The 25,112-nt window shown below is 42.5% G+C and overlaps 1 protein-coding gene across 1 annotated transcript; it reads left to right on the forward strand.

Annotated features, from left to right (window-relative positions):
* Nucleotides 1-3,371: 3,371 nt before the first annotated feature.
* F2R (coagulation factor II thrombin receptor) lies at nt 3,372-24,695 on the forward strand. Its single transcript, XM_022594555.3, has 2 exons — nt 3,372-3,682; nt 21,379-24,695. The coding sequence occupies exons 1-2, from the start codon at nt 3,595-3,597 to the stop codon at nt 22,572-22,574; spliced, it is 1,284 nt and encodes a 427-aa protein (XP_022450263.1). The 5' UTR covers nt 3,372-3,594; the 3' UTR covers nt 22,575-24,695.
* Nucleotides 24,696-25,112: the final 417 nt, after the last annotated feature.

The raw sequence follows: 25,112 nt of genomic DNA on the forward strand, positions 1-25,112 counted from the left end.
TGTAGAATCTGATGTTATAGGTCTTGGATGGAGCCCAGGAATCTGCACTTGTGCATGTTAAAAGTCAAAACCACTGTTTTTTATTGTTTGTTTTATAACACCTTTATTAGAGTATAATTGCTTTACAATGGTGTGTTAGTTTCTGCTGTATAACAAAGTGAATCAGCTATACATGTACATATATCTGCATATCTCCTCCCTCTTGCCTCTCCTTTCCACCTTCCCTATCCCACCCCTCTAGGTGGTCACAAAGCACTGAGCTGATCTCCCTGTGATATGCGGCTGCTTCCCACTAGCTATCTATTTTATATTTGGTCATATATATAAGTCCATGCCACTCTCTCACTTCGTCCCAGCTTACCCTTCCCCCTCCCCGTGTCCTCAAGTCCATTCTCTACATCTGCGTCTTTATTCCTGTCCTGCCCCTAGGTTCTTCAGAAACTTTTTTTTTTCTGATTCCATATATTTGTGTTAGCATACGGTATTTATTTTTCTCTTTCTGACTTACTTCACTCTGTATGACAGTCTCTAGGTCCTTCCACCTCACTACAAATAACTCAATTTCATTTCTTTTTATGGCTGAGTAATATTCCTTGTATATATGTGCCACATCTTCTTTATCCATTCATCTGTCGATGGACACTTAGGTTGCTTCCATGTCCTGGCTATTGTAAATAAAGCTGCAATGAACATTGTGGTACATGACTCTTTTTTTTGTTTTGTTTTGTTTTGTTTTTTGCGGTACGCGGGCCTCTCACTGTTGTGGCCTCTCCCGTTGCGGAGCACAGGCTCCGGACGCGCAGGCTCAGTGGCCATGGCTCACGGGCCCAGCCGCTCTGCGGCATGTGGGATCTTCCCGGACCGGGGCACGAACCCATGTCCCCTGCATCGGCAGGCGGACTCTCAACCACTGCGCCACCAGGGAAGCCCTACATGACTCTTTTTGAATTATGGTTTTCTCAGGGTATATGCCCAGTAGTGGGATTGCTGGGTCATGTGGTAGTTCTATTTTTAGTTTTTTAAGGAACCTCCATATTGTTTTTCATGGTGGCTGTATCATTTTACATTCCCACCAACAGGGCAAGAGGGTTCCCTTTTCTCCACACCCTCTCCAGCATTTGTTTGTAGATTTTCGGATGATGGCCATTCTGACTGGCGTGAGGTGATATCTCATTGTAGTTTTGATTTGCATTTCTCTAATGATTAGTGATATTGAGCATCCTTTCATGTAAAACCACTGTTTTTGAAGGTAAATTCACTTTCTGGTGGCTGCTCAACTAGCAATCCACAATCTTTAGAGAACACTAAAGTGAGGAAGAAATACCTCATTCTGTTCCACTCTCCTCTTTTGTTCCATGTATTGAAGCCCCACTATAATGGATACTTTAGCTAATGTGCACAAAGAATTTATTTAAGCATTTCATTCTTTCAGCAGCCCTCTTTTTGTCACTAGAGGTACATGCTGTTCTAATAATGAAGCAAAAAAAAAAAAATTCCTTTTAAACTTTAGTTTTAGAAAATGGTTAAAACATTTTCCAGCAATGAAACAGATAAAATTTAAAAGTATAGTCAGAGTACTCCATTCTTAAGGCTATACATACATATATACTTGTATGTGATTACAATTTCTTGAATGATGGACAGAAACTTTTAACAGTGGTCATCAAGCAGATGTGGTTCTTAGAAGGGAAGGCTGAAGACACTTTTACTTTTCATTTTATATCCTTGAACTGTTACAATATTTTGCCACATATATTAATTACTTTTATATTTTTACCCTGTATTTGATTGATTCTGAGATGGCCTTTCTTCGTGTTTAAACAGTCCTGCAATTGAGATGCATCTTGCAAGCAATGGTATGTCACAGTTTAATTGGCACCATTGTTTTCTTTGCTTGTGGTACATAAATCAAAATGACGTTTTGCAATCAATGGCGTCTTAAGGTTGATAAAAAATAAATAGTATGTTGATAGAGAATGGAGAAATATCTAATTTTAATGATTCACATCTACTCTTGGATATGTTTTCCTCCGAGAATTGAATAAGCAATTTTTTTAAAAATAGCGTTAATGAATTGGGTTATTCGGTAATTTACTGAGCAACTTCTATGTACAACAAGACGCTGTGTTCTGAGGATGATGAGGGGGAATACAGGGAAGAACGAGATGGTCTCTGCTGTATTTTCTCCACTGGTTTAAGTGTCAGGGCTCTCCTTGGGGAATGATACTGCGCGAAATTCCCGTTTTAAAAAGCTTAGAAACCTGACCAGTGACTCTCAATAGCAGTTTATCAGACCCAGGGTGCAGAACACACCCCGACATCTGGGAGGAGAAGGGGCTGCGGGTAAACTTTCCCAGAAACAGCCCTGAGGGGACCCATTTCCCTTTGCGGTCTGAAAGACGCACTCACTAGATATGCTCTCTAAACAAAATAATCTGCGGACTCCTCCCTGCGGAGCCTCAGCCGCGCTGTCCCCCAGGGGCCCCTCAGCCAGAGGCTCGAGTGCCCTCCCCCTCTTGACTTGAATTTGGCCGAACTCCATTAAACTCGGGTCGTAACGCGCAGAAAGTGTGAGTTACCTGGGCACTTCGCCCTCCGGGCATCCCGCTCGCAGGAGGCGCCCAAGTGCTGCCCGGCGCGTGGGGAAAGCCCAGCCCGCCCGCCTTCCGGAAAAGGCCGCGCAGGTGGATGCGCAGCGCGGCTGAGAGCTCTGGATGGAGAAATTTGCAGCCGTGCCCGAGTGCGAACGCGGAGAACCTGTTCTTGGTACTGGATGATTGTATCCACTCGCAGTCATTCTGTCGAAGAAATAAGTGCCCGACGTATGAAATATCTAAGTAGGGAAACAAAGGGAAGCGAGTAAGAAATGTCAAGAATTCTGTTCAAAGCTAAGAGCCCCTTCTCATCAGCAGGCAACCCTGTCTCTACAGTATAAACTTTTAAATCCACTATCCCCAAATTACAAAAACACAAGTCACTTTCAAACTTGTAGCTGAACACCGAATTTTCAAATGCTGCGCATTGCTCGGCCTGAGGTCCGGCCTGAGGGCAGGGAGGGGCGCATCCCTGATCGGAGGTTCTCTGCCAATGTCTTTGCTCCCCGAGAGCAAAGGTTCCCACCAGACTGAGTTACTGGTAGCTTCGCGGGTCCAAGGCGAAGGCCAAGGAAACAACGTCTCAGTTGCGGGGCAGTGTCTAGCAGCCGGGGCGCTGGGCGGCCGGCGCACGGGGAGAGAGGGCCGGCTAGGTCGCCGAGCCCCGTGGGTGGCCCAGAGACTGCAGAGGGAGCAGCGGGCGGCGGCCGCGTCGAGGCGCACACTCGACGCCAGGGGGCGCCCTTTCCGGCCCGGCGGCCGCGCACCCCGCCCCCGCCAGCGCCCAGCGCCCCTTGTCCTGCCCAGCGCCGCCAGACACGCCGAGCAGCCTCCTCTGCCCAGCGGCTAGCGCTGTGTCTGCCCGCCCCTGCCGCCCTCCGGACTCTGCGCGAGGAGGACGTGGAGGGACAGAGCGTGCGGCCCGAGCCTCCCGGCGGCGGGGCCCGTCTCCCGGAGCAGCGCCGCACCGACCGCGCCGAACGCCCTGAGCCTCCGGACAATGGGGCCGCGGTGGCTGCTGCTCGTCGCCGCGGGGCTCAGTCTATGCGGCCCCTTGCTGTCGGCCCGCGCCCGAGGCCCCAAACCAGGTGAGAGTTGACCCCGGCATTCCCTCCCTGTCCCCACCCCCGGCCTCGTATCCCGGGCTTCCTCGGGAATGGGGCGGGCGGGAGGAGGAGGGACGCTGCTGCTCCGGGACTCAGTGGGTGCCCCTGACTGCGCCTTAGGGCTGAGATCGGAGTCTCCCCAACTCATATCCAGGTGGGGTGCCCGTCCCACCCCCGCTGCGGGCTCAGCTGATGCCCCTTTGCACTGGGTTTTGGAGGATGCAGCCGGCCCCGCGGCAGGGTTTTGGATATGGAGGAGGAGCGGGGTCGGATTTTCTTGGGGAAGCCTGCGGGACCTCGTTGCATTTGTTGTCACCGTGTGGCCTGTTTCTCCCAGGACCACCCCAAAAAGAAAGGGTTTCACGTTGCTCCACCAATAAACGTTCTGGGTTTTTCAAGACGCGGTCGAGAACCGCTCCCGCTGAAGTTTTGTCTTGTTGGAATTGTTTTTCTTGCACAGTTTGCAGGCCAGGAAAGTGTTGTAGAGAAAAGCTTAGTGCCTTGGCCCGCTTAGTAGAAAACCACAGGCCTTGTGTGCAGGAGGCGGACATGGTGCGGGTTGTTGGGTGCTAACAGGCTAGCCACGAGGCAGTGGCGGCGCTTGGGAGGCTTTGTTTGTTTGTTCTCTAGAACCCAGTCTTCCAAGCTTCCAACTGAGTTGAGGAAAGAGATCCCTTCCTCAGAATCCGGCTCCCTCAGACACTATGGGATGAAACCATTTCAGTTTCTGATCTGCTGGGAGCAGGAGGTTTCTCACCTAGAATACATTCATTACTAATACTGTGTATTTTTAAGTATCTGACTGCTTGAGCAAATAAATGTATTTTCCAACCTCTCGCTCTTAAAGCAGGGCGGAGAAGTTGCTTTTAGCCTGTAAAAACCCTAGTTAAAAAGGGAGGGGGGGGCTTCCCTGGTGGCGCAGTGGTTGAGAGTCCGCCTGCCGATGCAGGGGACACGGGTTCGTGCCCCGGTCCGGGAAGATCCCACATGCAGAGCGGCTGGGCCCGTGAGCCATGGCCACTGAGCCTGCGCGTCCGGAGCCTGTACTCCGCAACGGGAGAGGCCACAACAGTGAGAGGCCCGCGTACCGCAAAAAAAAAAAAGGGGGAAAATGTTTTTATTTCTTTGTAGCAATAGTACTTTGTAAGCTTTCAGCCCCCTTTTTTTCACTTAGAAACAAATTCTAGCTGTTTTTCTTATTATCTGTGAAAGACTGTGTACTCTGTATTGTTTCCACACCAGAAGGAGTGTAGGCGTATGGAGATTAAGAGGTGACAAGAGACAGCATTTTCCCTGCTCTCCATGTTTGCTCAGGGTGAGTGCTGAGGTGATGCTTTTAGGAACACTAAGAGGCCCACATAGTAACCCAAAGATTTTTGGCCTGTGTTAGCTAGAGAAGTCAAGACTGCTGTTTCTGCCACACTTCTTACTTTTTCGTCAACCCGAGTGGGGTATGCTAGGATGCACAGAGCTGGCATAGTCAGAAAGAGAACTGAATAACATTGGCTGATTTATCTACACTGGATTCTGGGACCACTTTGGGAGGGAGAGAAGAAAAGAGGATGAGAGAAGAAAAGGAACTCATGTTAAGTGTCATATTCTGAGAAAAAAAAAAGTGCCATATTCTGGGTCAAACCCTGGACCCGGAGGCATTTTCAGTTCACATTATCTCATTTCACCCTCTCAAATGTTTATCCCCTTTTGCTGATTCTGAAATTAAGTCTCAGAGATGATGCACCCAAATTCCAAATGGAGGAGGGGGTCCCGGATGCAAGGAATAAGTGGGGCTTTGTCTTTGGAGTTTTAAATCACTAATAAAATCAACCAAAAATAGGTCTGCTTTTTATTATCACTGTGCACCCGCAACTCTAAACAATGTCTGTCTTAACCAGCTCTATGTGATGTGAGGAGCTGAGAGACCCCAGCCATAGGAAATGCGTCCAGAACTGGCCCTGCCCACCAGTGTGAGCTTTCTTGAAGCACTCTTGGGCTTTTTGTCCCCCCACTCATTCTGGCATTTCCTGCATTGTCACTTTGTGAGTATGTGGTCTCCCAGGCTAAGGTTATAAGGTTATCCCTGTAGAGTCTAGAACAGATACTCACTCAGCAGATACTTGTTGAGAAATTCCTAAGTTCATTAACCAGTTTACATTCCTTTGTCCAGGCAATTTAAGTGAGATGCTTTCATCAAAGAGTGTCAGTGTCCTAGAGGTGATGTTCATAAATTCTATAAAGATCTGGAGAGTGAAAGGTACCAGAATAGCTGATGGTGACTGTGGCAGAGGGGTTTGGATGGGAGATTCTGTGTACTGCCTTCCTATCCACAGGGTCAAGCTCAATTCCCTAGCATAGAGGGAGGTGCCCCTTCCCTTGCAGAATGGGTTCCTAGCCTTGTCCAGCCTCCCTTATTACAGAGCCTCCCCTATTACATAGCCTGTTACATTACCTGTACTTCACCCGGCCCCCACCCTCTAGTTCAACCTCCAAGGTAGAACTTTCTCTGGCTTCTGTCCCCTGGCCACTCCCTCTGGCCAAAATGCCCTTCCCACACCCCACGTGTTCACATTTAATTAAAAACAGCCACCTGATATCAAGAACCTACTACAGCCAACACCCTGCTTAGGTACATGACATACACTACCTTACTTATTCCTCCAGCCACCCTTTGAGTAGATGTCATCCCCATTCTACAGGTAAGGAAACTGAGGTTAAGTCACAAGTGCAATTAAGTGGAACTGGGATTTGATCACAGGCCTTTCTTTCCTAAGTGCAAGCTTTCTCTACCACCCAATGTAGAGGGGAAGCCATCCAGACACCCCACCCCCACCCCCACACCCCGGCCGACAGCAGAGAAGTAATCCTGCTGTGCTTCCCAGAACCCCTGGAAGGCAAAGTCTGTGCCCCCTTGGCTTGGCAGCCCATGCACAGAGGTGTTTAGTAAACATGGATGCATGGATTGTGGTATCCTGCCATTTCCTTTCTGAAGCAGACGATAAGGCAGTCTGTGAATAGATCCCTATCATGAATGTGCCAATTAATTGGCTGTTACTGAGAGGCTGTGGTCTTCAGCCCAACAAAAGGCACAAAACTGGACAGTGATGCTGCTTTAAGCCAACCAAAAACCTCTGAAAGTCAAATTTCTTACGAATCAGCAAGTACTTTTCTACACAGGGAATATAGCCAATATTTTATAATAACTGTAAACGGAAAGTAACCTTTAAAAATGGTATGAAAAAGTAAAAAGATTAAATTGTGACAAAAAGAATTAAAGAAAAATAATTGCATAAAACAATATAAAATCGTACTATTGAGCATATGACCTAGAAATGTAATATATATTTGACAATAACCGTGCAAAGGAGGGGCATAGAATGAAGCTATGTTGGAGTTAGGAATTGACACTAGATGGTAATTTGAATCCACAGAAAGAAATGAAGAGAATCAAAATGGGAAATAAGATTAATATCAAAATAAACTCTATAAATATCAAAATCAATTAATTAATTAATTAAAACTGAGGTGAAATCTACAAAGCATAAAATTAACCTTTTTTTTTTTTTTTTTTTTTTAATGCGGTACACGGGCCTCTCACCGCTGTGGCCTCTCCCGTTGCGGAGCACAGGCTCCGGACGCGCAGGCTCAGCGGCCATGGCTCACGGGCCCAGCCGCTCCGCGGCATGTGGGATCTTCCCGGACCGGGGCACGAACCCGTGTCCCCTGCATCGGCAGGCGGACTCTCAACCACTGCGCCACCAGGGAAACCCAGATTAACCATTTTTAAGCATACAATTTAGTGGTATTTAATACATTTACAATGTTGTACACCTACCACCTCTATCTAGTTCCAGAACATTTTCATCACCTCAAAAGGAAACCCGGTCCCCATCAAGTACTCAGCCCTCACCCTCCCTACCCCCAACCCCTGGCAGCTACCAATTTGCTTATTGTTTCTCTGGGTTTACCTCTTCTCCATATTTCATATGAATGGAATCATACAATGTTTGGCCTTTTGTATCTGGGGAACTATATCCCTTTTACTATGGGATACTCACAAAAACCCCAGAAGCATCATTAGGAACCACGGCCTTGGTTTATTTTTGACTGTGATGCTAGTGTCAAGGGCTCACAGTTTCAACATTGAGCATTTTCTGTTTGTTTCCCTTTTTTGTGGTTTCTTTCATTCTGCCTTTCACCCTCCCGTGCTTATGCCTAAAACTGTCAGAGTATATAACTCTCTAGATTGAGCTTCCCCCAGACACTCTCTCCCACATTGACCTTGGGATAAGGCTTGGAAAAACCCACGAAGTTACACCTCCTTTTCCTCCATCCCAAGGCATCCAATGATGTTTTGCCGCTTAAAAGGCCATTAGCGGCCTTTACACGTTTATTTGCTTTCAAAAGAACCTGCTGTTGGAAATAACAGGAATAATCTGAAATTTGCACTTCAAAACACATTTATTGAACTTTAGGAAAGGACATAATCTAATCTCATCTATTTATATTTCAAGTCTATGGTGGATTAGAAGTCAGGTATTATGGTATATTAAAGGAGTGTTTTCCAGTATTTTCTTTTTTGCTAACCAGCCGTAAGAACTGTAAGAAATACGCTTTACATGATGACACAGTTGCTGCCTATGTGTGCAATAAATATCCATGGGCAATCATAGTGTATAGAAACAGAAGTTTTACTAACCAGTACTCACCTTTACCACATGCTATGCATTCCAATATTTTCTACACTGTTCTATCTTTTTTTTTTTTTTTTTTTTTTTGCGGTACGCGGGCCTCTCACTGTTGTGGCCTCTCCCGTTGCAGAGCACAGGCTCCGGACACGTAGGCTCAGCGGCCATGGCTCACGGGCCCAGCCGCTCCGCGGCATGTGGGATCTTCCCGGACCGGGGCACGGACCCGCGTCCCCTGCATCGGCAGGCGGACTCTCAACCACTGCGCCACCAGGGAAGCCCTACACTGTTCTATCTTTTAAAAGTCTTGTTAAAGTCCTGTAAATTGATTTCATAAGCACTGTCAATTCTCTGCCATCATTTAAAACCTAGTGCAGCAGGTGCAGTACACTGTTCTGCAGTTACCACAACTGAAGTACTTTTTGGCTTTACAAGAAGCATTCTGCTTTCCAGGAAGTGCTGTTTATGATGGTTTCTATCATATCTAGAACATAATTTGTTTGAGTTCAGGTTTACAAACTTCAGTAGAACTTGGGCGGGGTTGGAGAGTGGAGACAGCTTGGTTCCGGGGGAATTGGTGATTATAAACATCCTTTACTGTGAATTAGTTTTCTTTTCAGCTCGTCTTGGAGAGTAGAGAGCAGTGTTCCCAGGACGCTGGGCTCAGGGCCTGTAACTTTGGGTGGAGAACAGGCCTGGAGGAAGGGGGAGAGCCAGGGAATCAGAGTCCTTCCCAGAGAGGCCTGCTAGTGTTCTGACCCCACAAGTCAGGCCCTGGCCTTCAGGAGGGGACCCACACACTTCTTAGTGCCTGCAATGGCCTTGGGTGCACTGACATTTACATTTTCTGGTTGCCTTTACTTCCTGTAACCTCCGCTTTCCCAGCTTTCCCCCCGGTTTGCTTTCCTAGACTCCCTGTGGAGTCCCTGCTGCAGAAGGTGGGATGGGAGGAGAGGCAACCTCATATACTGGTGATCTCTTCTTCACTCTGCAGCCAGTGTGTACCTTATTCTACCTTTAATTCTGGCTTTTCCATAAGAGGTTTTTGTTCACTTACTTGCTCTTACTCTGCTGCATCTGGGACAATATTTTAAAAATTTGTTTCTCTGTTTAGTCCTTGAACATTTCTTTACTACATCTGTCCTGTGAGGACTGGGTTGTTGGCATGTGGCTGGTGTGTCACCATGGTCAGCAGGACTCCTGATTCCCAAGCAACAGCTGTGCACATCATCAACTGAACTTATACATTCACATGGCCATGTCCTGCCTGCTATAGTTCAGAAGGGTGGGTAGATTCACTTGTTTGGTGAAATGCTTAGAGAAAAAAAAAGTAGTACTCTTTTAGGAGTAGGTCCTGAATTCACAACTTTTTTAAAGAGACAGGGTAAGGTGGTGTGGTTCAAAGGGTATGAGCTTTAGAACCAGGCAGATCTGGATTCAGATCCCAGCTCCTTCACTTCCTAGCTGTGTGACGTTGTATTAGTTACTTAGCCTCTCTGTGCCTCCATGTTGTCCATAAAATGGTGGTTATAATGCTTATCTCGTAAAAATGTTACAGATACATGAGGTACCTTAAGCGAAGTACCTGGTACGTAGTAAGTAGGTGGTCGACAAATGTTAAGTGTTCTTCATACACCAACTCCTCCATATTCCAGAAAAACCTTGGAGGGTTTGGTATCAAATGAATTCTCTCAGTGTAAAACTATGTTCACACAAACATTCAAGAACTTTCCCCCCCTCAAAACTAAGACAAGCAAAAGCAAAAACTGTTGTCCTTAGTTTTTTTTGTTTGCTTGTTTTTTATCCCTCCAATTGTTCTACGTTCAATCTTTTTTTAATTTTTGAATTTTATTTATTTTTTTATACACCAGGTTCTTATTAGTCATCAATTTTATACACGTCAGTGTATACATGTCAATCCCAATCTCCCAATTCATCACACCACAATCCCCCCCCCCCCCCCCCCGCTGCTTTACCCGCTTCATGTCCATACGTTTGTTCTCTACATCTGTGTTTCTATTTTGGCCCTGCAAACTGGTTCACCTGTACCATTTTTCTAGGTTCCACATATATGCGTTAATATACGATATTTGTTTTTCTCTTTCTGACTTACTTCACTCTGTATGACAGTCTCTAGATCCATCCACGTCTCAACAAATGACCCAATTTCATTCCTTTTTATGGCTGAGTAATATTCCATTGTATATATGAACCACATCTTCTTTATCCATTCATCTGTCAATAGACATTTAGATTGCTTCCATGACCTGACTATCGTAAATAGTGCTGCAATGAACATTGGGGCACATGTGTCTTTTTGAATTCTGGTTTTCTCTGGGTATATGCCCAGTAGTGGGATTGCTGAATCATATGGTAATTCTATTTTTAGTTTTTTAAGGAACCTCCATACTGTTCTCCATAGTGGCTGTATCAATTTACATTCCCACCAACAGTGCAGTAGGGTTCCCTTTTCTCCATACCCTCTCCAGCATTTGTTGTTTGTAGTTTTTCTGATGAAGCCCATTCTAACTGGTGTGAGGTGATGGCTCATTGTAGTTTTGATTTGCATTTCTCTAATAATTAGTGATGTTGAGCAGCTTTCAATGTGCTTCTTGGCCATCTGTATGTCTTCTTTGGAGAAATGTCTACTTAGGTCTTCTGCCCATTTTTGGATTGGGTGGTTTGTTTTTTTAATATTGAGCTGCATGAGCTATTTATGTATTTTGGAGATTAATCCTTTGTCTGTTGATTCGTTTGCAAATATTTTCTCCCATTCTGAGGGTAATCTTTTCATCTCATTTATGATTTCATTTGCTGTGCAAAAGCTTTTAAGTTTCATTAGGTCCCATTTATTTTTGTTTTTATTTCCATTACTCTAGGAGGTGGATCAAAAAAGATCTTGCTGTGATTTATGTCAAAGAGTGTTCTTCTTATGTTTTCCTCTAGGAGGTTTATAGTGTCATGTCTTACATTTAGGTCTCTGATCCTTTTTTTTTTTTGCGGTACACGGGCCTTTCACTGTCGCGGCCTCTCCCGCTGAGAGCACAGGCTCCGGACGCGCAGGCCCAGCGGCCACGGCCCACGGGCCCAGCCGCTCCACGTCACGCAGGATCCTCCCGGACCAGGGAACGAACCCACGCCCCCTGCACCGGCAGGCGGACTCCCAACCACTGCGCCACCAGGGAAGCCCTCTCTAATCCATTTTGAGTTTGTTTTTGTGTATGCTGTTAAGGAGTGTTCTAATTTCATTCTTTTACATGTAGCTGTCCAGTTTTCCCAGCACCACTTATTGAAGAGACTGACTTTTCTCCATTGTATATCCTTGCCTCCTTTGTCATAGATTAGTTGACCATAGGTGTGTGGGTATATCTCTGGGCTTTCTATCTTGCTCTATTCATCTGTGTTTTTGTTTTTGTGCCAGTACCTTATTGTCTTGATTACTGTAGTTTTGTAGTAGAGTCTGAAGTCAGGGAGCCTGATTCCTCCAGCTCTGTTTTTTTCCCTCAAGGCTGCTTTGCCTATTCAGGGTCTTTTGTGTCTCCATACAAATTTTAAGATTTTTTGTTCTACTTCCGTAAAAAATGCCATTGATAATTTGATGGGCATTGCATTGAATCTGTAGATTGCTTTGGGTAGTATAGTCATTTTCACATTATTGATTCTTCCAATCCAAGAACATGGTATATCTCTGCATCTGTTGGTATCATCCTTAATTTCTTTCATCAGTGTCTTATAGTTTTCTGCATACAGGTCTTTTGTCTCCTTAGGTAGGTTTATTCCTAGGTATTTTATTCTTTTTGTTGCAGTGATAAATGGGAGTGTTTCCTTAATTTCTCTTTCAGATTTTTCATCATTAGTGTATAGGAATGCAAGAGATTTCTGTGCATTAATTCTGTATCCTGCAACTTTACCAAATTCATTGATTAGCTCTAGTAGTTTTCTGGTGGCATCTTTAGGATTCTCTATGTATAGTATCATGTCATCAGCAGACAGTGACAGTTTTACTTCTTCTTTTCCAATTTGTATTCCTTTCATTTCTTTTTCTTCTCTGATTGCCATGGGTGGGACTTCCAAAACTATGTTGAATAATAGTGGTGAGAGTGGACAACCTTGTCTTGTTCCTGATCTTAGAGGAAATGCTTTCAGTTTTTCACCATTGAGACTGATGTTTGCTGTGGGTTTGTCATATATGGCCTTTATTATGTTGAGGTAGTTTCCCTCTATGTCCACTTTCTGGAGAGTTTTTATCATAAATGGGTGTTGAATTTTGTCAAAAGCTTTCTCTGCATCTATTGAGATGATCATATGATTTTTTTTCTTCAATTTGTTAATATGGTTTGTCACATTGATTGATTTGGATATATTGAAGAATCCTTGCATCCCTGGGAAAAATCCCACTTGATCATGGTATATGATCCTTTTAATGTGTTGTTGGATTCTGTTTGCTAGTATTTTGTTGAGGACTTTTGCATCTATATTCATCAATGATACTGGTCCGTAATTTTCTTTTTTTGTAGTACCTTTGTCTGGTTTTGGTATCAGGGTGATTCTGGCCTCAGAATGAGTTTGGGAGTGCGCCTTCCTCTGCAATTTTCTGAAAGAGTTTGAGAAGGATGGGTGTTAGCTCTTCTCTAAATGTTTGATAGAATTCACCTGTGAAGCCATCTGGTCGTGGACTTTTGTTTGTTGGAAGATTTTTAATCACAGTTTCAATTTCATTACTTGTGATTAGTCTGTTCATATTTTCTATTTCTTCCTGGTTCAGTCTTGGAAGGTTATACCTTTCTAAGAATTTGTCCATTTCTTCCAGGTTGTCCATTTTATTGGCATAGAGTTGCTTATAGTAGTCTCTTAGGATGCTTTGTATTTCTTCAGTGTCTGTTGTAACTTCTCCTTTTTCATTTCTAATTTTATTGATTTGAGTCCTCTCCCTCTTTATCTTGATGAGTCTGGCTAATGGTTTATCAATTTTATCTTCTCAAAAAAACAGCGTTTAGTTTTTTTGATCTTTGCTATGATTTTCTTTGTTTCTATTTCATTTATTTCTGCTCTGATCTTTATGATTTCTTTCCTTCTGCTAACTTTGGGTTTTGTTTGTTCTTCTTTCTCTAGTTCCTTTAGGTGTAAGGTTAGATTGTTTATTTGAGATTTTTCTTCAAGTAGGCTTGTATAGCTATAAACTTCCCTCTTAGAACTGCTTTTGCTGCATCCCATAGGTTTTGGATTGTCGTGCTTTCATTGTCATTTGTCTCTAGGTATTTTTTTATTTCTTCAGTGATCTCTTGGTTATTTAGTAACGTATTGCTTAGCCTCCATGTGCTTGTGTTTTTAACTTTTTTTTCCCTGTAATTCGTTTCTAATCTCATAGCGTTGTGGTCAGAAAAGATGCTTGATATGATTTCAATTTTCTTAAATTTACTGAGGCTTGATTTGTGACCCAAGATGTGATCTATCCTGTAGAATGTTCCATGCACACTTGAGAAGAAAGTGTAATCTGCTGTTTTTGAATGGAATGTCCTATAAATATCAATTAAATCTATCTGGTCTGTTGTGTCATTTCAAGCTTCTGTTTCCTTATTTATTTTCATTTTGGATGATCTGTCCCTTGGTGTAAGTGAGGTGTTAAAGTCGCCCACTATTATTGTGTTACTGTCGGTTTCCCCTTTTATAGCTGTTAGCAGTTGCCTTATGTATGAGATGATCCTATGTTGGGTGCGTATATATTTATAATTGTTATATCTTCTTCTTGGATTGATCCCTTGATCATTATGTAGTGTCCTTCCTTGTCTCTTGTAACATTCTTTATTTTAAAGTCTATTTTATCAGATATGAGTATTGCTACTCCAGCTTTCTTTTGATTTCCATTTGCATGGAATATCTTTTTCCATCCCCTCACTTTCAGTCGTATGTGTCCCTAGGTCTGAATTTGGTCTTTTGTAGACAGCATATAGATGGGTCTTGTTTTCGTATTCATTCAGCAAGCCTGTGTCTTTTGGTTGGAGCATTTAATCCACTGACGTTTAAGGTAATTATCGATATGTATGTTCCTATGACCATTTTCTTAATTGTTTTGGGTTTGTTTTTGTAGGTCCTTTTCTTCTCTTGTGCTTCCCAGTTAGAGAAGTTCCTTTAGCATTTGTTGAAGAGCTGGTTTGGTGGTGCTGAATTCTCTTAGCTTTTGCTTGTCTGTAAAGCTTTTGATTTTTCCATCGAATCTGAATGAGATCCTTGCCAGGTAGAGTAATCTTGGTTGTGGTTTCTTCCCTTTCATCACTTTAAGTATATCATGCCACTCCCTTTTAGCTTGTAGAGTTTCTGCTGAGGAATCAGCTGTTAACCTTATGGGAGTTCCCTTGTATGTTATTTGTCATTTTTCCCTTGCTGCTTTCAATAATTCTTCTTTGTCTTTAATTTTTGCCAATTGGATTACTATGTGTCTCGGCGTGTTTCTCCTAGGGTTTATCCTGTATGGGACTCACTGCGCTTCTTGGACTTGGGTGGCTATTTCCTTTCCCATGTTAGGGAAGTTTTCGACTATAATCTCTTCAAATATTTTCTCAGGTCCTTTCTCTCTCTCTTCTCCTTCTGGGACCCCTATAATGCGAATGTTGTTGCATTTAATGTTATCCCAGAGGTCTCTTAGGCTGTCTTCATTTCTTTTCATTCTTTTTTCTTTATTCTCTTCTGCAGCAGTCAATTCCACCATTCTGTCTTCCAGGTCATTTATCCCTTCTTGTGCCTCCATTATTCTGCTATTGATTCCTTCTAGTGTATTTTTCATTTCAGTTATTGTATTGTTCATCTCTGTTTGTTTGTTCTTTAATTCTTCTAGGTCTTTGTTAAACATTTCTTGCATCTTCTCGATCTTTGCCTCCATTCTTTTTCCGAGGTCCTGGATCATCTTCACTATCATTATTCTGAATTCTTTTTCTGGAAGGTTGCCTATCTCCACTTCATTGAGTTGTTTTTCTGGGGTTTTATCTTGTTCCTTCATCTGGTACATAGTCCTCTGCCTTTTCATCTTGTCTATCTTTCTGTGAATGTGGTTTTTGTTCCACAGGCTGCAGGATTGTAGTTCTTCTTGCTTCTGCTGTCTCCCCTCTGGTGGATCTGTTGTCCTTAGTTTTTAGTGGCAAGTAAATGTGCATAAAATATTTGCTTTTCTTTTTCTTCTTTTTTTATTTTTACTTTTCATTATGGAAATTTTCAAACATACCAAAAGTTGACAGTGCAGTTACCCCCTATATGTTGTTTTATCTGTATCCTCACTTTCCTCAATTTTAAAGCAAATCCCAGACATTGTATCATTTCATCCATAAATGCCTCAGTCTATATCCTTAGAAATAAGAACTCTTTTCTTCACATAACCACAATGCCATTATAACACCTAAAAAAACGGACAGTTTCTTAATATCATGTACTATTCAGTCGGTGTTCACATTTTACTCATTGTCTCATAAATACTTTTTACAGTTGATTTATTTGAATCAGGATCAAACATGGCCCACTGTTGCATTAGGTAGATGTGTCTCTTAAATCTTTCAGTCTGTAGTGGTTTTCCCTCTCCTCCTGTTTCAAGGCTGTTTGTCAGAGAAACAGGGTCATTCGTCTTCTAGACTTTTCTATATACTGGATCTGGCCAGCTGCATCTTGTAGGGGTGTTCAACATGCCCTTCTGTCCTCTGTGTTTTCTGTAATGTGGTCCATCTGGAGGCTTAACCTGATCCAAGTTTGTTTTTCTGCAAGACTACCTGAGCAGTGGTGCTGTGTACACACCTGTTTCATCACCTCAAGATTGTCTCTCTTTTTGAGATTTTAAGGTTACTCATTGGACTCAGGTGTTGTCAGGTGTTCCACTTGTTAGAAAGTTCCCTATCACCTATCCTTTCACCTAACGTTTTTAGCAACAACTGATGACCATTGTTCTAAATCTGATTTCACTAAGAACTTTAAGATGCGTTTCTAAATCTGTTACTGCTTCTGTGTTTATGAGCTGGAATTATTTTATAAAATAGAAATTTCCTTCATTGACTATTTGGTTTCCCTGAAATATTTTGTTTATAGAAAAGGTAAGATAAATGCTTGAATCTTGCCTTTATTTACCAATTTTCAGACTGGGTCCCCTCATTTCCTCCAACAGTGACAAAAAAGGTTTTATTTTCCTTTGAGCATCATTATGAACTCATAGATCTTAACAAATATGACATGTTTCCAGCGTTTCCATTCATTTCCATCATTATTCTCTTAATGATTTTTGGCCAATGGGGAGCTCTCTTTGGATCGACTTCAGAGTCTTTCTGACCTGACCCGAATATTCTTTGAAGATGTTCAAGACTCCTCTTGTGTCTTTCCTCCCCCCAGATCTGGAACCAGCCATTTCTTTAAGGAGCACTTCTTTTCATGGTGTGCGTTTGCATTTGAGACAGTGGAGTATTCCTGTAATGTTGCTGCTTTCTGCTTGGAGTTAGTATGTTTCCATCATTTTTCCATCATCCTCTTTATTTCTCTTTAACCTGTAGTGTTGAGTCACTCGTGGAGAAATGCAGGGTACATCTCTCCTGCTGTGTGTGTGTATGTAGGCGAGGTCCTGGGACTTCTGCTTTCTTAATTCCCAGAAAGCATGAGCCCTATAGGCCAGTGCTCTGAGTGGGAACCAAGGCTGGCATGTTGTGGGAGGATGAAATGGTATAAATAACTTCCAGGATCACATGGGACCTTGAGAGAGCATCTGGTCACCACTCTGCTTCCAAGGCCAGATCTCGTCAAAGCCAGAAAAAGCACTGTGCCTGACTAACTAATTTTTAAAAATCTTCAGAGTTAGAGTCCACGTTTAAGCTCGTTAGCAATATGCTATGGTGAACAACAAAGTTACTCTAGAGCCATTTTAGAGAAACCTAAATTAAGTGAAACTTAGCAACAAGTATGAGAACCAATTTTAGGACCTGACTTCGTTTTTTTTGTTTTTTTTTTAAACCATAACTTAAAAATAAAAACACAGATGGGTTACAAGAGCTTTTTGTACGCTGACAGGCACTTTCTCCTTGACCTATGAGTTGGGCTAGGACTAAAGGAAAAGCAACATACCCAAACTCAAATTTCAACCTAAGGGGCTTGAGCTAGTTGGATTTATCTAGTCACCTGGGATTGGTTTTGTTCTTTCTTTGATGTTGGTATATAGTTAAACAAACAAACAAAATTTGCTGACATTCTGTTATCCCATAAAAGCCAAAATATCAAACCTATGGTGGCAAGAAAAGGTGATACCTTAGGTAATGATATTTAATCAAGGGATTATGCATTCTTCCTGGGCTCCAGCCTATAAAATGTCATGTTCCAGTGCGTATAATGTTTCTGTCATAAACACCATACTGCCCAAGAAGGCCTAGCCAGGGAAGAAAATTTTGAAAACAAATACTCGTTCCCAAAGTACTAAATACAGAGTAAAGCCTAATGAGAGTTTAATTTTCAGACCAAGTGATGGCATCTAAGAGCTTAGTTGTGAGTGTTCAGTAGTTTTCAAGAGGTGTCACTCCTCTAGGTCATGTCCTGATGCTCACGTGTGTGTGCACACATGCGTGCCTGCACTTTTCTTCCTTCCATGCGTGACAGGAGTCCTCATTCTGGCCAGGTCCCCAAAGCTACAGCAGAGAGTCATGTTGTTTTAAGGTTCCTGTGGGTCAGCGTTTTTGAGGACACATATCTTTGTGGCCTTAAAATGCCAGAACTCATTCATTCTTTTCTTCCGCTTCCCACACATTCTTGACCTCGAGGGTAGCCTCACTTCCCACAGGGGCCGTTGTACCAGGGTCAGGCCCCCATGTGACTGGATCAAGATGCACAGAGTGAATTAGATGCCTCGAAAGGGGAAGGAAGCGATACTTCGGGAAAAGGTTGATAAACCAAACAGTGCTAAATGTTTAGGAAGGGAAGAGGGACAGATTCCATTTTAATTTAAAATGATTGAGAGTGAGCAAAAAGCAAACCACATTGAAGTGATAGGGGAAGAAGAATAATTTCTTACGCTGATTAATTTTTGAAGTTTACAAAGTGAACATATATCCTATTTAACATGTGATGCTCCTGGCTGCCAGATTTGTAGGCCAGACAGGTATTGGGATCCCATTTTAATGATTCTGAGACTTAGTTCAGAGCAGTTAAGTGATTCCTGGTAGAGCCAGTATTAGAATGCAAATCCGTGATTAAAAGCCAACTTAAGGTCCATACCTACCACATGTGGGGCAGGGTACTGGAGACTCAGAGTTCAATAGGAACAGTTTCCTACCCTTGGGGAACAATCTAGCTGTATATGTGTACTCAGAGGCTCATCACTGCAGATTGGTTTTTTATTAATTTTTATTGGAGTATAGTTGCTCTACAATGGTGTGTTAGTTTCTGCTGTACAGCAAAGTGAGTCAGTTATACGTATACATATATCCCCTCTGTTTTGGATTTCCTTCCCATTTAGGTCACCACAGAGCATTGAGTAGAGTTCCCTGTGCTATACAGTAGGTTCTCATTAGTTATCTATTTTATACCTAGTAGTGTATATATGTCAATCCCAATCTCCCAATTCATCCCATCCCCGCCTTCCCTCCTTGGTATTCATACATTTGTTCTTTACGTCTGTGAAAATGATACAGATCACTGCAGATTTTTTGTTCTTCCCCTGTGACAGATCTGCCAGATCACCCCTTTACCCTCAGGGGACCCACTCATGCTCTTGCTGAGGTCATCTGACCTCCAGCTTTCACTACCAGGCCCTGTTCTACTGTGTATCGGTTGGTGCTACTCTAGGTTTGCTTTTCATTTTGGAAATAGATGCCAATTTATTGTATTTTATTTTCTAGCTCTAGAATTTCCATTGGTTGGTTTCGTTGCTATTTTCTATTTTTTCATTCATTTCAATGAAATCTTTTTCTTCCCTTCACTGAGCATAGTTGCAACATACCCTTTAAAATCCTTATCTGCTAATTCCAACATCCGGGTCATCTTGGGATTGGTTTCCACTGATTGTCCTTTTCTCTTGAGACTGGGTCACACTTTCCTGATTCTCTTTATATCGAATGATTTTGAATTGTCTGCTGGACATTATCCTACTGTAAAGACTCAAGATTTTGTTTTATTTCTCCAAAGAATGTTGGTGTTTTTGCTTTAGCAGGCAGTTAATTTGGTTGAACTCAAACTGCAAACGTTTCCTCTTGAGCAAGAAGTTCAAATAACACTTCCGTTCTTTTAACACATTATTGACCCGGGGATTTTTGCAGAAACTAACACCTGTGGCCAAAATACATCTCCAGTCAAAAATGTGTTAACTCTAGCAGTTAACTCTGCTTCACATCTTCCTTGAGTGTGCAGGTTCTAGAGTCAACCCAAGCCTGGGGCAGAATTTGCCCTGGAATTTGGTGCTCTCTCTGTCCCTCTCTGAATTTTTCTTTTCTGAGATTCTCTCCTCACTTTCCAGTGATTGTAGTTGCCCTGAACTCTGTCCTCTGGTTCTTCAGGCAATAGAGACTATGGGTTTTCTATCCGAGTTTCAACCATCTTTTGTGGCACTGACTTTGGCCTTCTCTCAAGCTAAAAGCCACTGAAAACAAGAAACCCATTGGTTGCCATCCTTTCTTTGAAGATCCATCCCTCCCCTCCCTGACATGACCCTGTGAACCTAAATAACTTCAGGTCATTGATTTGGGGGAGGAAAGGGATCCAGAGGTTTTTGTAATTTTTGTCTAGGGTCTGGTAGGACCCTACAGAAGCAGAACTATCTCTTTTATTGCATTATGCCTCTCTGTGTAAGTTTTTGTTTGCAGGAAGGTTCCACTACTGAAAAATAAAACTGAAAGCTTAAAAATCCACTGTACTTACCCAATTTCCAGCCAGTTTTCATTCCTCTAACATCACTTCTGAGTGACGTGTGTACCCAGCCTTTGTGGCCAATACCTCCAGGGATAGAAACCTCATCCTTTTCCCCCTGTGGTTTCTCTCCCCACTCCTCAGCTTGCCAAGGCCCAGCAAAGGCTCTCTGTCTGAGTCTCCTCAGTGACAGAATGTTAGCAAAGCTCCTGGGAAGGAAAAGCTGGTTGAGTTCCTAAGCTGGTTGCTAAGTGCTGCATTTCTTTGATGAACATTTCACATGGATGTTTTTGGTGGAGGAGGGTAATAAAAGAAGGACGTTTGCAACTGACTTCTGGTTGATACTCAAAAGAGCCTGGTTGGCCTGGCCTCTGCCTGCGTGCATGTGGCATTTTGGAACTGAGCTGAGGAAGGCCACTGGCCTAGGACATCTACTCCACTGGCCCGCTAAGGAAGGAGACAGGAAGATGACGGTGTGGTAGGTACCTTGTGGTTACATTAGACGATAACCTGAGACTGTGGCTTGGACCCAAATATGATGAGAGATTTGCGACATTCTACTGTGTAAACAAACTGAAGCTAGTAAAGGACAGCTACTGTCACATGGATAACTGTCATGGAAATGGGTGCCCTCGGTCCTACTCAAGTTCACCTGTAGCTCCGTAACCTTTAAGATGTTCCCTCAACTTTCTATGTGGATTTTTCCACAAGGAAGAATGGATTTCAAGGGGTGGCCACAAGCTAAATGGAGAAAATGTATACATGCAGACATACGGACGAAAGAGAAGTCACATAGCCTGGGAGTGATTTGTTTATATAGACAGTGGCTCGTATAGAAAAGAAGTTACGGCTCTTTTCTTTCACATCACGTCCTCAGCCTTTCCTGATGTCTGCAGATCTCTGAAAGTGTATCGTTCACCTCATATCTCTGAGGAGCAGAGTTTGAAAAGGGTTTGCTGTGCCAGAACAAAATGTGGTACACTACTTCGAGTTAGCTAATTCCCTGATAAAGTCTGTGATCCCCTTGAGTATCACCTGCTCCTTACCACCCACTCTCCCAGGAAGAAAACAAAAAGCAAAAGTAAATTGTACTCTCTCCTTGTCTCTTTTTCCTTTGTAATTCGTTTTAAAATTTTTACTTTTCAGAGTCAGAAGCAACAAATGATACTCTGGGTCCCCGGACATTTTTTCTCAGGAATCCCAATGATATATTTGAACCAATCCCACTGAAGGAGGATGAGGACCAAAATGAAAGTGAATTCAGAGAAGACAGATTAAGCTCCGGCAATAGAAGCAGTCCTCCTCAAAAATTACCCCCCGAGTTCATCTCAAAAGATGCCTCAGGATATCTGACCAGCACCTGGTTGACGCTCTTTATCCCCTCCGTCTACACCGGCGTGTTCCTCGTAAGCCTTCCTCTGAACATCATGGCCATCATCGTGTTCACCTTGAAGATGAAGATCAAGAAGCCCGCCGTGGTGTACATGCTGCACCTGGCCATGGCAGACGTGCTCTTTGTGTCTGTGCTCCCATTTAAGATCAGCTACTACTTTTCCGGAAGTGACTGGAGATTCGGGTCTGCCATGTGCCGCTTCATCACCGCTGCGTTCTACTGTAACATGTATGCCTCTATCATGCTCATGACGGTCATCAGCATTGACCGGTTCCTGGCTGTGGTATACCCCATGCAGTCGCTCTCCTGGCGTACTCTGGGGAGGGCTTCCTTTACCTGTCTGGCCATCTGGGCCATGGCCATCGCGGGGGTGGTACCTCTGCTCCTCAAGGAGCAGACCACCCAGGTCCCGGGGCTCAACATAACCACCTGTCACGATGTGCTCAACCAAACGCTGCTCGAAGGCTACTACTCATATTACTTCTCGGCCTTCTCTGCCATCTTCTTTTTTGTGCCGTTGATCATTTCCACAGTCTGTTACGTGTCTATTATCCGATCTCTTAGCTCTTCCACGGTTGCCAACCAGAGCAAGAAGTCCCGGGCTTTGTTCTTGTCAGCTGCTGTTTTCTGCATCTTCGTCCTTTGCTTTGGACCCACAAACATCCTGCTGATTCTACATTACGCATTCCTTTCCCAGAATTCCATGACAGAGGCTGCCTACTTTGCCTACCTCCTGTGTGTCTGTGTCAGCAGCATAAGCTGTTGCGTTGACCCCTTGATTTACTACTATGCTTCCTCTGAGTGCCAGAGGTACCTCTACAGTATCTTATGCTGTAGAGAAAGTTCAGATCCCAGCAGTTATAACAGCAGCGGTCAGTTGATGGCAAGTAAAATGGACACCTGCTCTAGTAACCTGAATAGCAGCGTGTACAAAAAGCTGTTAACTTAGGAAAAGGGACCGACAGTGAGTTAAAAAGAAAATGTTAAAAAAGCAAATAACCTGAGGATTCTACTTAGTCCCTGACAAAAAGTATTTACTTTACCATCTAAAACAACAAATGTATGATTTACATGCCTCCTTATGAGAGCCATTAAGCATATATATTTGTTAGTTACAGGAAAAAAAAATAACAGGAATAGAAAACAATGTTATTACAAGAGAGTGTTACAACAAGAACTGAAATATCACTTTTTTTATAAATTTACGTGATTTATTTTAGATATATGTGTGTGTATATGTGTATTTATACACATATACTTGTATCATTTGCAGTGCAGTATAGAATAGGCACTTTGAAACGCTCTCTTTTTTTCACCAGAGATTTTGGAAGTAAACTCTGATTCTCTGATTCCATATGCAAAGTTTAGGTTGGAGTTTAGCCCTGAACATCTGAAGAAGTCCATCAATAGTGAGGGATTCTACAGTTTGGACTTATACAACTTTTGCCAGTAAGTGTTTTGAAATTGTCCAACAGCAATGTTTAAGTTATTGAGGGATGAGACTTAGTACTATCTGTGTGTAGAGAAAGTTCTGCTGTTTTTCATGTTAAACGTATCAAAGTTTGAATTCTAAAAATCATTAAAACAGATAATATGGGTAGCATTTTTGCTGTTTTACATGCCATGTGTGTAAACTAAGAATGAGCAGAGGTCCCACCAGTGACCTGAGGCTGGCTTTCAAAGCACCCTGCCCCCAGATGAAGGACTCCAAGCAGTAGATACAAGACAGGGCGAGTTCAGAGAGATCAGGACCACCGTGTTTGCTGTCTCCTGCTGGGATTCCCTCAAGGATTAGCCGTGCACTTATCATGTTTATTAGAAGTTGGCGAAGTAGGATGTGCTATCCCAAGAGATAATGGATATAAAAGACTGCCCATTTTAAGCATGGAGAAAGAAGGCACGTTCACTTCTAGCAGTTATGCTGCAAGGACCATTCCCAGGTGGAAACACCTATATAGCAAACATGGACACCCATCGTGTGCTCTAAGCACTCTAATGGGTGCTGGGCAAATAGAATTGAATCAGACTGAAACCTGCTCTCAAGAATAACAAAGTGGGCCGATACACAGAGTGGGACGTGTGAAAGAAACACATCATTAGGTAAAGAAGTGCTTTTAGCCAGATGTCACCAAGCAAGTTCCACATAATCCTGGCAGGTAAAGAACTTTGAACATTTGGGTTACTTCTTCCTGTGGTTATAACTTGAGATAAACATAATATAGTACAGGAAGCGTGTTTTTAAAAATAACTCCTTCAGTAACAGAATATGAAATGTTTTATTACAATGTTATTCAAGCAAGATAAAAATTATAAATTCTGTACATAATATGATCGCCAATCTGACTATGTATCAACATGAAAACAAAGTTTTACATAAAAGAGATTGAAAAAAATAAACCAAAATGACAACTAAGAATAAAAAAAGATTAAGTCCTTCAGCCTGTCTTAATTGGACCCTATTTACAAATGTTTTGTTCAATAAATTACTCAAGTCAGATTTTTAAAACATTAATTATGTTAGTCGGATTAGAAATGGCAGAAGAAAATGGAATTGACTTTGAAATCCAGGAGAATTATTCTCTATTTTCCATTCACTTTTTTAAGAGTTAATGAGATGATTTTACAAGCTATGATGAGTATCAAGTACAGAATATCCTCATGTATTTGAGAAAATAATTTGAAAATTAGGTTGAATTATATCTTTTTTCCTTATGAAAAAATGTTGGCGTTTTAAACAAAAAGAGTAGAAAGTTGTAAGGCAAGTACTTACCTATTTAAAAAAGCAAATGGTTTCCAAATGCCATAGAACGATTTACATAAAAGTATGTCTTGTAAGTAGAAGCTAACATTGTTTTTATTAATTTAGTTACGATATTCATTTTATCCAACTTAGTGGAGATATACTGTCATTGTTCATTCATTCTGTTTATATTAAAATACCTCTGACTTAATAAGACTCATTACTGTATTATCAGTATGTACTTATAAAATATTACATCACTGTTTTTATGTTCTTTTTTTAAAAAAATGTATGTAACCTCTATTAATAAACCTGAAAGTTTGCTTGGTATCTGTTTGGAATAAGATTTTATTGTATCTTTAGAGCCTGTCAGGAAGGCCAGTCTAAGGATTTAGCTGAACAGCGGTTAATGAAGAGGTGATTTGCAGAGGCATGGCCAGGGTTAAGGGAACCAACAAGAGCTGGTGAAGCACCCCAGGGCCTAGCAATTAGGGAAAGCTGTTACCACCCCAGGCCTAAAACGAGTGGAGGAGGGAATACACAGACCTCCTCTCCCCCCACCCTCTGATCTCTTGCTGATGCCTCCCCATTGCTCCTGATTTTAACTTACCCCCAGAGGTCAAGGGAACCTGGGTGATGGAGCCCATAAAGGTTGGCTTCTTGGGGCGCAGAGAATGAAACTCGAAGAAAAAAAAAGCACAATCTCTACCAAAGGCATTGGGTGATTAGATTTCTGTGTCTTTTTTT

The sequence above is a fragment of the Delphinapterus leucas genome, chromosome 3 (assembly GCF_059928025.1).
Source record: "Delphinapterus leucas isolate spDelLeu-1000000601 "Yukka" chromosome 3, BTC_Dleu_Yukka2, whole genome shotgun sequence".
In the NCBI taxonomy this organism is placed as follows: domain Eukaryota; kingdom Metazoa; phylum Chordata; class Mammalia; order Artiodactyla; family Monodontidae; genus Delphinapterus; species Delphinapterus leucas.

Coding starts and splice junctions, on each gene's coding strand:
- F2R (XM_022594555.3), top strand. CDS start 3,595: ATGGGGCCGCGGTGGCTGCTGCTCGTCGCCGCGGGGCTCAGTCTATGC. Junction 3,683..21,378: donor CGCCCGAGGCCCCAAACCAG/GTGAGAGTTGAC, acceptor TTTACTTTTCAG/AGTCAGAAGCAACAAATGAT.